This window comes from Mirounga angustirostris, unplaced genomic scaffold, assembly GCF_029215605.1.
Source record: "Mirounga angustirostris isolate CCGP_5_RB_7025 unplaced genomic scaffold, mMirAng1.0.hap1 SCAF_1, whole genome shotgun sequence".
Lineage (NCBI taxonomy): Eukaryota > Metazoa > Chordata > Mammalia > Carnivora > Phocidae > Mirounga > Mirounga angustirostris.
The window spans coordinates 107,041,657-107,054,622 of record NW_026991709.1 but is presented as its reverse complement, the minus strand read 5'-3'; the positions used below and the strand labels follow the sequence as shown (position 1 = coordinate 107,054,622).

Here is a 12,966-nt window from a genome sequence, read left to right as displayed (position 1 = left end):
CTCAGCATTTGAATCAAAATAAACAAGGTTCAGGGGCACCTGGCTGGCTCAGTCTGTAGAGCACAGGACTCTTGATCTTGGGGTTTGTAAGTTCAAGCCCCACGTTGGGTATAGAGATTACTTAAAAATAAAATCTTAAAAAAAGAGAGAGAATGAACTGGGTTCAACAGTTCACATTCCAGTTGAAACAGTTCCGGATGGTTTTAACTTAGCCAAGCTCCTTATGCTCATTTGTAGGGCAATTATGTCTGTATTTTAGGGTTGCGTGAGGATTAAGTGGCGTCTACCACATGCACCAAGAAAGAGTAAAGCATAGGGATATGGAGAGAGTACTCTTGAAGCCTTTATATTAGATTTATCTATATTAATCCAGTTATTTAATGATTGCTTTAACTTTTAAAAAACGTCTCTCCATTGTACTCCATTTACTATTTCATTAGCAAGTATCACTTTTTCTCCTTGCCTTTCAGCTCTACCATGTAAAGAATGTAAAATCTGTCAGTCGCTTGATGTTAAAAACAGATAATTACAAGTTCAGGAAAAGTCACTTGTATTTCAGTATGACTTCCCCAGGGGGTGTGTGTGCGTGTCTCTGTGTTTGCAATTAGACATGATTCGAAAAAGGAAAGGGATCACTGTTAAAGCTACTCATATGTGCTTGGCATCGAATAACTGAACTAAAAATCATGTAAGCAAAACAACAACAACAAAACCAATAGGGAAGGTCTAGTTCTTCTGAGCTCCTTGACACTTACAGCTGCCAAAGGCAGCTTTTATAAAGGAATCGCCTCTGTACAAAAAGTATTTTCTTTTTCTTAAAACTTCCTTGAGAAGGAATCGCACGTCTTATATGAAAATGGTGTGCTGCTTGGCTCCATTAAAATGACAAGGGTCCAGACACATAACTAATTTTATTTAGTAGGTAGAGCAGACACACCTTAGCCTATTTTTCCTGTGACTCTCTCACTCCCCATCCCCAAGCCTTCAGATATACACATCACTAGATTCCCAAGAGTCAAGAGGTGGGAGTGGGGAGTTTCAGTACAGAATATAGCTCTTGGCATCATTTTGGTCTGACCAAGAAGAAGAAAGGAAGAGAGGGAAAGCAAAGAGAGGAGGAGAAAGATAGGAAGAACGAAAAGGGGGAGAGGGGGTAATGAAAGAAAAGAAAGACAGGAAGAAAACAAAAAAGGGGAAGGGAGAGAACCTAAACAATGAGAAAGGAAGGAAGCTTGGATGGAGGGAGGAAAAGGAGCGAGAAAGAGAGCGAAAGAAGAATGTGAGAAGAGAATCATTTTTGTCTCAGGTTGACTAGGGAGAACAACGGAACCTTCATCAGCACTATACAATCTCGTAGAGGCAATGTACTGTTTTCTTGAAAGCCCCGAAGCTAAGCAATTCCAAGAATATTTGGCAAAGCCCTTTCGGAAGGGTGAGGTGGAGAGGGGGGTGGGTGCTTTCTCGCACACTCGCACACCCGGCCCCCACACAAGATGTGACAGGGTTCGGGAGACCTAGAGGAAACCTTCAGGTCACCCGGGGAACTGCTCCTCTCGCTCGTCCTGCGGCGGTGAGGCGGGGGGGTGAGGGCGCCGAGACGCGCGGGGCGCGGAGATGTGCAAGTGGCGAAGCTTGGCCGAGCGCAGGCGGGAGCAGCCGCCCAACTCCCGGCGCGGGATCTGCTGAGAGGCCACGGTGAGTCTCTCCGGGTGCGGGTCCGAGGGATGCCCGGTTCCCCCTCGCTCCCCGCCGGGCCCCGGCCGCCGCGGGGCCCGGAACGTCCCCGGAGTCCCGCCTTGGCTCGGCGCCGCCGCCCGCAGCCCGCAGCCCGCAGCCCGCAGCCCGCAGCCCGCAGCCCGGAGCCCGCGCCGCTCGGGGCGCGCTGGGGCGGACGCACGGACCGACCGGCGCTCGGCGGGGCTCCCCACGCCCGGCCCCGCACGCTCATTGGTCGGGATGTGTCTGCTCAGCAGCCTCCAACTTCTCCCGAATCCCACTGGTGAGTCCTGGGAGAGCGAGCCAGCACCTGGGAGCTGGGGAGAAGGGTCCGAAGGGCGCGAGAGCGCGAGAGCGCGAGAGCGCGGGCTGTGGGAGCCGATGGGACGGGCACGGGGCGGGCACAGCCGACCGAGGGGAGCGGCTGCCCGGGAGGCGCGCGGAGCAGGGACGGCGGCGCGGGTCCTGCGCGACCGAGCGCCCGGGACCCTGCGGCCGTGGGCGAGGGAGGCGTGCCCTAGGAAGGAGCCGCAACTAGAACCTGAAGAGTGAGGGAAAGGGGCAAAGAGGGTGACCTGGGAGGAGGGCTCTGCGAGGGATGTGGGGTCGACTCCTCAGGTTCCTTGCCACAGCTCCCTGCAGCCTCTGCCTCGGGGAGTTAGGTTTGGTTGCCGACATCAGCGCTACCGAATTGCAGGGGGACTGATTTGGGGGCTGGGAATTTGCCAATCCGCTGCACAGACACTGATTTTTTTTTTCCTCTTTAAAGCAAGGTTTGTTTTCATTTCGGTCTCTATCGGATTCTCTCCTCATTTGTAACTCACTTTTCTATTTTTACTTTTCCTAACCTGAAGATCCTTTCGTTATCCCACCTCTTCATCTTGCCTTAACCTTAGTTTGCTATTACATAATTTATGCTGAGAGCGTGCTTGAATCACGGAGGGTTGGTTGGCGGGAGTAGAGGGGAGTTCCTTTGTAGATGAGTTTCCTTACCTAATCGGTCTCATTCTATTTGTATTATTTGGAAACAAGGGTCATTGCAACCAAACGTTCCTCTTTAGCCACTTGATTGAGTCTGTTCCTCCCCCATAGGTGATGCAGACGGTAATTTTATTAAACTGAAAAGTAGTACCTGACTTGCAATGTCAGCATTTAGAACCTGCGAATCGGCAGATCGGCTTTGAAGGCTTGCAGCGTCTTCGCTCTCTTGCATTATTTCTGGGTTCCAGCACATACAGAAATTTGTCCGATACTTTCTTGAACTCGATGCTGTGACTTTTATTGAATAGCTACACTGCCTATGGGAGTAATGTGCTTGGTAGTTTGTGTCCAGAACTCCGTATCCCAGGCCCGGGGAACACCTACAAATTAATGTCCTGGCAAAAAAAGGGAGATGATTTCTCTTGAATACCTGCCTCCTCAGCTTCTGCAGCCACAGCCTAAATATGGAACCTGTTTCTCCTGCTTCCTGTGCCTCAGTTTCCCTAATACAAACTGTTTCAGTAGTGTACCCTCAGGGGCTTGCAGAAATGCTAAAGTGGTCAAGTGCTGCGAAGATGAAAATCGCTTTGGTTTATAGACTTCCCTGTAACAAAACGGTTATCCTGTAGGGTCTTTGATTTGACTCTCAACTGGTGTAAGAATTGCTGAGTTATATTGCTTTGAAATGCAGTTTCTACTTAAGCAAAATAATCATTTATTCTTTTGGTGATGTTGTTAAGCTGAAGTTCACAGATTTCTTGTTGGGTTAGAGCTTCTAGAACTCTGTCCTCTCCTGTGGAAGTGTCTACTTTTTAAGCTTTTCTGACCATATCTCTAAATTGAGATGCAGTATTTTAAACGTGTTAGGCATTTTTTTTAATGGCGTTTTACCTTATATGGAACTGTAAGTACCAACTTCATAATTTATTTTGTATTCTTTTGTGTAATTTCTCCCTTCCCTGCCTTCCCTAAAATGGGTTTGGGTGTGGTTGAAGTGGATATTCCAGTGGCTGGGAGTTGGTGATATGTTCCATCCTGATGTTCGAGATTCTGACCCCTGTTTTCTTACAGGAAAATAGTGAATCTACCACAGGTATCTGGACATGAGTGACAAAGTTAACTAGGAAGTTACACTGGCATCATTTCTGTTTTTGCTCAGTGTGGTTCAAAAGTGCTAATTAGGAGCAAAAGACTAAAATTTTGCAGAGCATTTACAAGAGGGGCAGATGGGGAGTTTGCAGGTGATTCAAAGATGATATCCTTTTGATGCCAGTAAAAGAACTAACAGCTTTAGTCGCTGCCTTTATTTCCCTATAACAGTTTCTGCAGGCTTAGGTGCACAGCTATTGAGAGCCCAGCTGCCTCTGTACCCCCATCTCAAGGGCAAGGAAGAGAAGTGAGGAAAAAGTCACCCAGCAGGGAGAAAGAAAGACATGCCTGCCTACTAGTTTTCTTGCTAGTTGGAAGCCTGGTGGTGCCAAAGAGCACCTTTAATTTAACCCTGTGGCTGCCCTGATTCCTAGCTCTAGACAAACTGATTGTTGTTTCTAAGAACTAAAAAGAGAAGTGGGTCATATTATTTCAGAAATGCTTTTCTCTAGATTGTCTTCTGAAACATTAGAGCAGGAGGACAAATGCTCCAGAAAGGGAAATGTGATTAATATTCAGATGCTCTTTAGGTCACTCTTGAATTCTTCTGGGGAAACTGGGAAAATACAGTGTCCAAGTACTAAATTCGGTTCCATCTTTTCTTTCCCCAATCACCATCCCTGTTAAAACTCCAAGGACCACGATCAATGCAATTCTATATCATAACCTCAGGGGCTGTGAAACTAAGCCAACATGAGTTACATAACCATTAAGTAAGACATTTTAACCTTCAGGTACATTACATTCCACTTTTATTGAGCAGACACAGTTTTCATGGTCTAATAAAATATTTTTATTTGATAGTCTGGCTTGGTTATAGCCTCGTGTAATCAAGAGAACAGCATGCTTAAGATTTTGTATCCAGAACTCTAAAGTCCAGTTGTTGTTCACTTATTAATAACTCACTGGGGAGATTAAAGTCCTAGTTATCAGCGGGATTCCCCAGGCCACACTTCAAATATAGACTCTATTTCGACTTTATCCTGTGCCTCAGTTTCCACAAAACACACTCTCAGGGAATTGTGGGTATTCAACAAAGATCTTTAAGAGTATTTCTGAGTGGTCGCTTCATCTAGGAACTAAATTATACGCTTAATTTGTATCAAGCTATAAACAGCTAGTCTGTTAGTTTACGATGCTCTTTTCTACAGTCATGCAGAAAAATTGAAGTCTGAGTTTTGGTGGATGGTCGATAAAAAATCATGAGGCCTCTAAAAGAAACATAATGAAATTTAATATTTAAGCTTACATCCCCTCGATTTCCCTTCCCCTCCCCCAAACTTTTGCAATAAGATCTAAAATAGCTTTTATTGTGTGATGATATATTTTTATTTCTAGCAGTGACCAAATGTGTTCTTTTTAAAGGACATTTACTAGTTGTGTAGTTGGGCAAATTACCTGAATTTTCTGTGCCCCAGTTTCCTAAAGTACAGAATTGGAATATTAATGCCCACCTTACAAAGATTAAATCAATTAGTACGTGTAAAGCACTAAGAACTAGTGACTAACACATGGGACGTACTCAATAAATGTCAGCTAGTATTAGTAGAAGTATTAATATTAATTTAAATACAAATTAAATAAGTATCTTAACAATAGTTACCCTGACCTGCAGGGTAGAATTTTTTTTAATCATATATTTTTTCCTCCTTCAGTTGCACAAGAAACATTGATTAAGGCTAATATCTTTCATCCCTGGGTGTAAACCACTGACTTTTGACTTAGTGAGTGACCATTTTCAGAATGTTGCCTAACCAGTTATTATATACCCACATCATGGGCGCCTGGGTGGCTCAGTTGGTTAAGCGACTGCCTTCGGCTCAGGTCATGATCCTGGAGTCCCTGGATCGAGTCCCGCATCGGGCTTCCTGCTCGGCAGGGAGTCTGCTTCGTCCTCTGACCCTATCCCCTCTCAGGTGTTCTCTCTCTCTCATTCTCTCTCTCTCAAATAAATAAATAAAATCTTTAAAATATATATATATATACCCACATCAGCAGTAGCTGTAATTTTGAACTGTAAAAATAAAAGTTGTTTTTAAGACTAAAAATTAACTATCACAAGTGTTTGTTCCTTTTTGTTTTTATCTGTATTCGTGTTTCAAATTATTGCTTAGTCAAAACCTCAAAGCATTAGTCATTGATTTTCATGCTTATAAAGGAAGCCACTGGTGCAAGATACAAAATTCACCTTTGACATTCTCCAAAGTTCAGAAGGGTGAGTTTAAAACTTTGCTGTGTGATGGTGCAGCAATTATTTGCTTATGAGCTGCCGAAGGAATCCTATGTGAGTATCACCCGAGTCTTCTTGTCTAATTTTGTTTGGGTCTTCAGTGATATATCAAAAAAGAAGGGAAGAAAGAAAGGAAGAAAGAGAGAGAGAGAGACAAAGAAAGAAAAGGAGGAAGAAATAAAGGTTGTGACTTGTCATGTCAGATTCAGTGGCTCTATACTTTTTGTTTTCAGAATCAAAATTCTGACTTTCAACAACAACAACTACAATTTATTTCTATTTAAAATGAATTAACCTGTTACTTTTATTTAGCTGCATTAAGCATTTGGAAAATTGTACATACTTTTCCTCTTCTTTTTCTCTATTTATTAATTTGTTATTAGTAGTATTTAAAGATTAAAAAAATTTTTTTTTACAGATTTTAGGTGATGGGCAGATCAGAAAGTCAGATGGATATAACTGATATCAGCACTCCAAGGCCAAAGAAACAACGATGGACCCCACTGGAGATCAGTCTCTCCGTCCTTGTCCTGCTCCTTACCATCATCGCTGTGACGATGATCGCACTCTATGCAACCTATGATGGTGAGTTATTCCCACACCTGTGCACACATCCATGCACAAGAGAGTGGAATCTTCATCTTATGCTTTTTTCATCTGCCAAACGAATGTGTTAAGGAGAGGGACACTTAAGGATGGCGGCATAAAGATTCCTTTATAAAATGTAACATCAATATGTCAAAACAATTAACTCTGACTAAAGTACAACGTCTTTTATGTTTCAGCTAAGTTATTAATTGCCAAGCGTATTTAGTGCACTCATGCTTATTTTATTAGGATTCTAATGTATAATTTTATTTGATTAAAGTGTACACAATTTTATGGCCAACCTCAGTTCGTGAAATTTGTTGTGTCATTGAAATTCTAAAAGGCTTCACAAGAATCTAAGAGGTCTAATTTAAGTCTTGGAAGTCTTTCACAATAAGGATTAGAAAAGATTGGTTCCTTAACAGGAAAAAAAAGATTACCACACTAAAACGACTGATTATTTCAATTTAATAGACCTTAGTGTGTAGAGATGATACTGCTGAATGTACTGCTTTCTTCATAAGAAAAAATTTAAATTTAGGATTTGCCTATTTTATTTCTGTATTTTTTTTCTAGCTATTGACAATGATATAAAATACTCAGGTTTTAGCTCTTCCTTTAAGGAATTGATTATTTACTTGGCAGTTTTTAAAAGAACAAAAGATAGGGAGAAATTAGAAGTCTGTACTGCAAATATTTACACATATACCCTTCTTTTTCTAGATGGTATTTGTAAGTCGTCAGACTGCATAAAATCAGGTAAGAAGATGGTTTTTAAATTTAATAGTTTTACAAGTAATGCATAACATTTAAAAATCAAATGCTAATAGGCAACCATCCCTACATTTTCTTTGTTTATACTTTTATTCCTTATACCTCATTTATTTATAGTAGAGGAAAATCTAAATGTATTAAAGTAGTAGATTAATTAGCTAGTTTATTCTAAAAAAGAATTCAGTCTTTTCATACCTGGAGTGTTTAGTAGGGTGATAGAGAACTGTATCTCTAGCTTTATGGAGCTTGCCATATAGTTGGAGAAAGAAAATCAACACACTGAAATGGTGAGCATTGTATCATTATGTTACTTTCTCGATGCAGGTCATGAGAGGGGTAAGAACTAAGGAGGGAATGAAATGTAGTCTGTAAAGCTAGATGGAGAAGTGAAGATTTGGGAGGGGCCTTGAAACAGGGCTAGGATTTGGAAGTGGAGGTACAGAAGAGGGGATGCCATACAGCGAGAAAGAACAACAGGAGTAAGTCATGTTGTTGAGAAGCAGTGAATGTGTAGGCTTGATAAATAGGGACACATTGTGGAGAGCTTTGAACATCCATGTGTTAGCCTTGATGTTGTAGTGAAGGAGAAATGGCTATTTTACAGAACAGATCACTCACTAAGGCAAAAGCTGAACAATGATTCCACGACTGTGGGGTTGGGTGGGTTGAGTGCGAAGCCGTGAGCCAGAGAGGGTGGGCCGGTGGGGGCCGCTGTAATGCAGGTGTGCATTGAAGAGCCAGCCTGCGGTGGTGGGATGAGAAAGCTATGTGACAACATGAGGGGAGAATGGGATGGCTCAGTGGAATGGACTTACTCAATGAAGGACATGAAGGATTTGAAAATGAGGCCAAAGTTGAAAACCTAAGGACTCAGGAGAATGGTGGCAATGTGCACAGAAATAGAGAAGTTAGGAGGTAAGTTTGTTTTAGGGAGAGATGTGATTAATATGGATTTGGACATGTGGGGTCTGAGCCAGGGGTTACATGCAAGTGGGGAGAGACAGCAGAAAAGTAGAGACGGAGTGTAAGAAGATCTCTCATGCAGTGCATTTAGGATCTGTCCAGGGGTGATAGGTGAAGCCTTGCGGGTATTTGAGTTCCCAAAATGGAGATGAGCTATAAGGGCCAAACTTAAGAAGACACTGAGAATTAGAGTGGAAGGAAAAGAAAAGTCAGAGAAAGGAACAGAGAAAGTGTGTGGAGTTATAAGATGTCACATCAATTAGAGTGTGGTGCAAAAGAGAACATTTTGACAAGAAGAAAGTTCGCAGCTGAGCACAACACCCTGGGATATGAATACGGTATTTATATCTTGTCTCCTTTGGCAGGAGATTCTAAACCTCCTTCCTAATGTTTACATTTCTTCCAAGAAATAACCTGTCCCAAATGATTTTGAACCATTTGAACCATTTAGATGGTTTTATCTGGGCTTTTGCTATTCATTGACCTTTGCAAAATAATGTTAAGAAAATATCTCGGGATTTTAGGTGATAGTCATGATCTGAATGTTTGCCCTTTGTTTTTCTGTATTGTTTTTTGATATTTTCATTGCTATAGTCATTCTGGATCTCATGTGCACTGGCAGGACACCTAAGACATGATATGGGTGGCTGGAGGGAGGCCTGATTGGGACATCAGCCATTGGCTGCTCAACATACTAACAGGGACTTGCCCATCCAAGGGCTTTCCCAGAACAAGAGCAGTTTCTTTATTCCCCAGGAAATGGCTGCACAGATACCCTGGCTGGGAGATGTCCAGGGTCACTGTGCCAGAATCGGTGTGGGCCCAAGTTGTCAGTTACCATTTGCTCCTCCCCCAAACCCTGCCCCACTTTTCTCTCTACCTGCTGCTCTTATTATATGCTCATGACCTATCCTGTTTCAAGAAACTCCTGCTTACATATCAACCTCTAATTGTCTCCAAGTTTCTCTGTCCTTAATACACTTGACATGTTTTTTAAGTCTCTTAGTCTATAGATTCTCTCTCGCACTTTCTCTCTTTCTCACTCCGTTTTTCTCTTTCTTTTTTCTTTTGTTTTTGAAGAAACGAATCCTTTCCCTAGTTAGGCATAGAGATCTAGGTAGGTTCCTCTAGTGGTAGCTACCCCAATTAGCAATGTGATATCTGGAATCTGGAATCTCAGATGTGACTTACTGCTTAGGGGTGGGGCTCTGGCCTTTTTTAATAGTGTTTGGCAAATCTCAATTCATTAAGACATGTTTGACATGTATCCTTTAATTGTAGGTTAGAAATCATACCAAATGTAAAACACTTGCAAAACTCTTTCTTGGCAGAGAAATGTATACTATAGAAATAGTGTCAGTGGTAAACAAAGTTGCTGAATAACTCTGTTTTTATTCAGCTCTGTTTGTTTACAAGCTGCTAGAATACTTTCATGTTTACTACTCTTCCTGGGAGAAAAAATAAAGATGAAACTCACTCTCATGGATACAGTATTCACACTCGTGACTGTTCACACACCCACAGTCCCCTGCTGGTTAGTAAACTTTTTCTGCTATAAAAGATACAACTACTGTTTTTAGAAGTTGCTGCAAATTAACAAAATTCTAGGGGAATTGTTGGGCAGAAGAAAGTATGAAAGAAAGGGAATGAGCAGAGTCCAGTAGATGGAAAGGAAGAGGAAGACGGGAAAAAAGGATGTTGAAAAGAATATGAAGTCTCCTACTGACAATTCTAGATGACTTTAAAAGACTGGGGGAATTCAAACCTAAGCACAGAAATCCTTGAGAATTGGAAAATAGGTATTGCTAGACAAGGTGCTTATTTTCAGTGAAAGTTGGTTCTAACTTAAATCTTTCTCTGGGTGGATAAGGATGTCATGGCAAGTGATCATTGAGCTGCACAGGCTCCCAGAGACCCAGCTGCCTGCAAAGGGCTGACGTGGACATAATTGGAAACATTGGTCATGACACCCAGGTTTTGACTGAAATGTCACATTTGAGAGAAACATGCATAGACTCAGGTATGACCATACATCTTTAAGGAGCTAAAGTTGACTTTATGGAGCCAATAAAGCTCTTGAAAAAACAGCCTGATACCTTGCTTACAAGATTCCTAGCAGCCTAACCAGCCCTGTAAACTGAATATGAATGACCTGATGGGAAATCACCACAAGAGCTCACATATAGACAGTCTATGTGCCTCTTGCTCTCTGGGCCACTCAGAAGGATCACCGGACACATTTAAATTACAAACGAGGGGCTGTCTGGCTGGCTCAGTCGGTAGAGCATGTGACTCTTGATCTTGGGGTTGTGAGTTAGAGCTCCACATTGGGGGTAGAGTTAGCTTAATATATAAATAAATAAATTACAAGCCAGGGGAAAACAAAACCAAAAACTCTTTGATTCTTTGAAGTCAAGTCATACTGAAGCAAAAATGAAATGTTGTAGAAGGCTGTGGAGCATCTTGAAATGTATTTGGTGTTAGGTACTTTAAATCTGAGCATCTGTAAATTTAAATATTTATAATATACACAAATGATGTTTACAATACATACTTAAAGATAATTTGCCTGTGTATGAAATGTATCAGTTTGAAAGATTACACCAAACCTAAAATAAAACAAACACTACTTAACAAATAACAAGTTAAGGCAGTGTTCAAAACCCTACTATTAAAGCATGAGTAATATTATTCATCTCTTATTTACCCTACAAGATTGTCAAAAATATGGAGTTATAGAGCTTGCTTGTGATTCCTCAAACTTCTCCATGTAAATCTAAATCCTGAAACCGGCTTCCTGTGCATTGCAACCTTACTAACTCAGAAGATTTCAAGGAATCACATGCTTTAAATCAGAGCTTCTCAACTTCATCACTGTTGACATTTTGGCCGGGATAATTCTTTGTTGGGGGAGGAGGCTGTCCCGTGCATTATAGGATGTTTAGTGGCATCCCTGGCCTTTTACCCACTAGATGTCTAGTACCATTCCCCTCCCAACTCAAGACAACCAAAAAATGTCTCCAGACATTGCTATGGTCCCCTTGGGACAGTAGAATCACCTCCAACTAGGTACCACTGGCTTGAATGATCTCAAGAGATCATCCAGTGCCTTTTCCATTGTTGTAGTGGAATAATGCCTCCCTAAAGATACCCACTTCCTATCCCCAGATCCTGTGAATATGTTACCTTATTTGGAAAAAGGGGACTTTGCAAATCTGATTTAGGATCTTGAAATGGGGAGATCATCCTGAATTATTTGGGCGGCCTTATGTAATCACAAGCATTCTTTTAAGGGGAAGGGAGCAGGAGGGTTAGAAACAGAGAAGGAAATACAACCACAGAAGAGCAGGAAGCAGAGGTTGGAGTGAGGCAGCCACAAGCCAAGGGATGTGTGCAGCCTCGAGAAGCTGGAAAGGGGAAGGAATGGTTCTCCATTGTAGCATCCAGAACGAATGCAGCATTGATAACTTTTTTAGAGCTCTATGATAGTAAATTTCTGCTGTTTTAAGCCAGTAAGTTTGTGGTAATTGGTTAGAGCAGTGAGAGGGACCTAAGACACCCTCCATACTTACTTATTTTAAGGCTATCTCTGAAGAATTCAAACATGCACACACATACACACACGTGTTTCCCATCAAGCTGCCCCTTCATTACTAAATTGAGGGGTGTAATACAGAGATACAGGGAAGGAATGTTAAATAGATTTGTAGAGGAGTATAATAATAGAATACAGGTGAATAATAATAGAATATAATACAATAAAATAATAATAGCTAACAGTGAATATTTATGTGTCCAGCACTGCTGTAAAAAGTTTATATGTATTAACACATTTGATTCTTATAATGACCCTGTGAGGTAGGTACCTTTATATCTTATTTTTACAGATGATCAAACTTGGGCTAGGATTCCAACCCAGGCAGTCTGGTTCTGGAACTTATACTCATGACCACTTCTCCATGTTGCCTCAAAGGAGACTAGAGTCTATCCAACTTTTAGTACCCTATGTCTGTACATATGAAAGCAGATTGCCTCCCCTCCTGCTAGAACCTAATGCTCAGAGGCATTAGAAGACTCTCTGAGAGTGGAAATAATTAAATCCACACGGAGAAGGAGGAGAATAGATAAATCTCTCTTCAATCCAAAAACCAGCTATTTTACTGAGAACATTGAGCATCTTCATCAGTGATTTTAGTACATCAGATACAACCTGGAATTGAGGGGTCTAAAGAAGCAAATATTAGCAGTGTTGTCTTAGACTGTCCAGGGGATAGAGAAGCCAAGTTTAGATACATGAGCAATACAATGCACAAGAGAGAGAGAAAGACTGCCTGTATAATTGTGCAGGTTGTATATTGCATAATTATGGTAGCCCCGAGAGACTGGTTCACGGAGCATCGAGACCTGGATGAAACCTCTCAGAACTGTTCGTTTCCTTTCCTCTTTAATTTTCTACTCACCAAGGCAAACTTTTTTTTTCTACCAAGCAAACTTTTGATGAGTATTTAATTATTAATAGAAAGAAAAGAGACATTCTGTTCACTTGAAGGATAGAATCAGCATGG

At 41.5% G+C, this 12,966-nt stretch overlaps 1 protein-coding gene across 3 annotated transcripts in view; it reads left to right on the top strand.

The window, feature by feature from the left end:
* The first annotated feature begins 1,501 nt into the window (after nucleotides 1-1,501).
* Nucleotides 1,502-12,966, top strand: part of MME (membrane metalloendopeptidase) — a 101,103-nt gene continuing 89,638 nt past the window's right edge. The window contains exons 1-3 of one of the 3 annotated variants that reach the window (XM_045903506.3): nucleotides 1,502-1,695; nucleotides 6,495-6,661; nucleotides 7,388-7,423. In XM_045903506.3, the coding sequence (XP_045759462.1) occupies nucleotides 6,505-6,661; nucleotides 7,388-7,423 (193 nt within the window). In that variant the 5' untranslated portion in view covers nucleotides 1,502-1,695; nucleotides 6,495-6,504. Of the gene's footprint in view, nucleotides 1,696-1,880; nucleotides 2,000-2,127; nucleotides 2,265-6,494; nucleotides 6,662-7,387; nucleotides 7,424-12,966 lie in introns of those variants that run through there. The other 2 variants (XM_045903507.3, XM_045903508.3) reach the window with 2 other exon arrangements.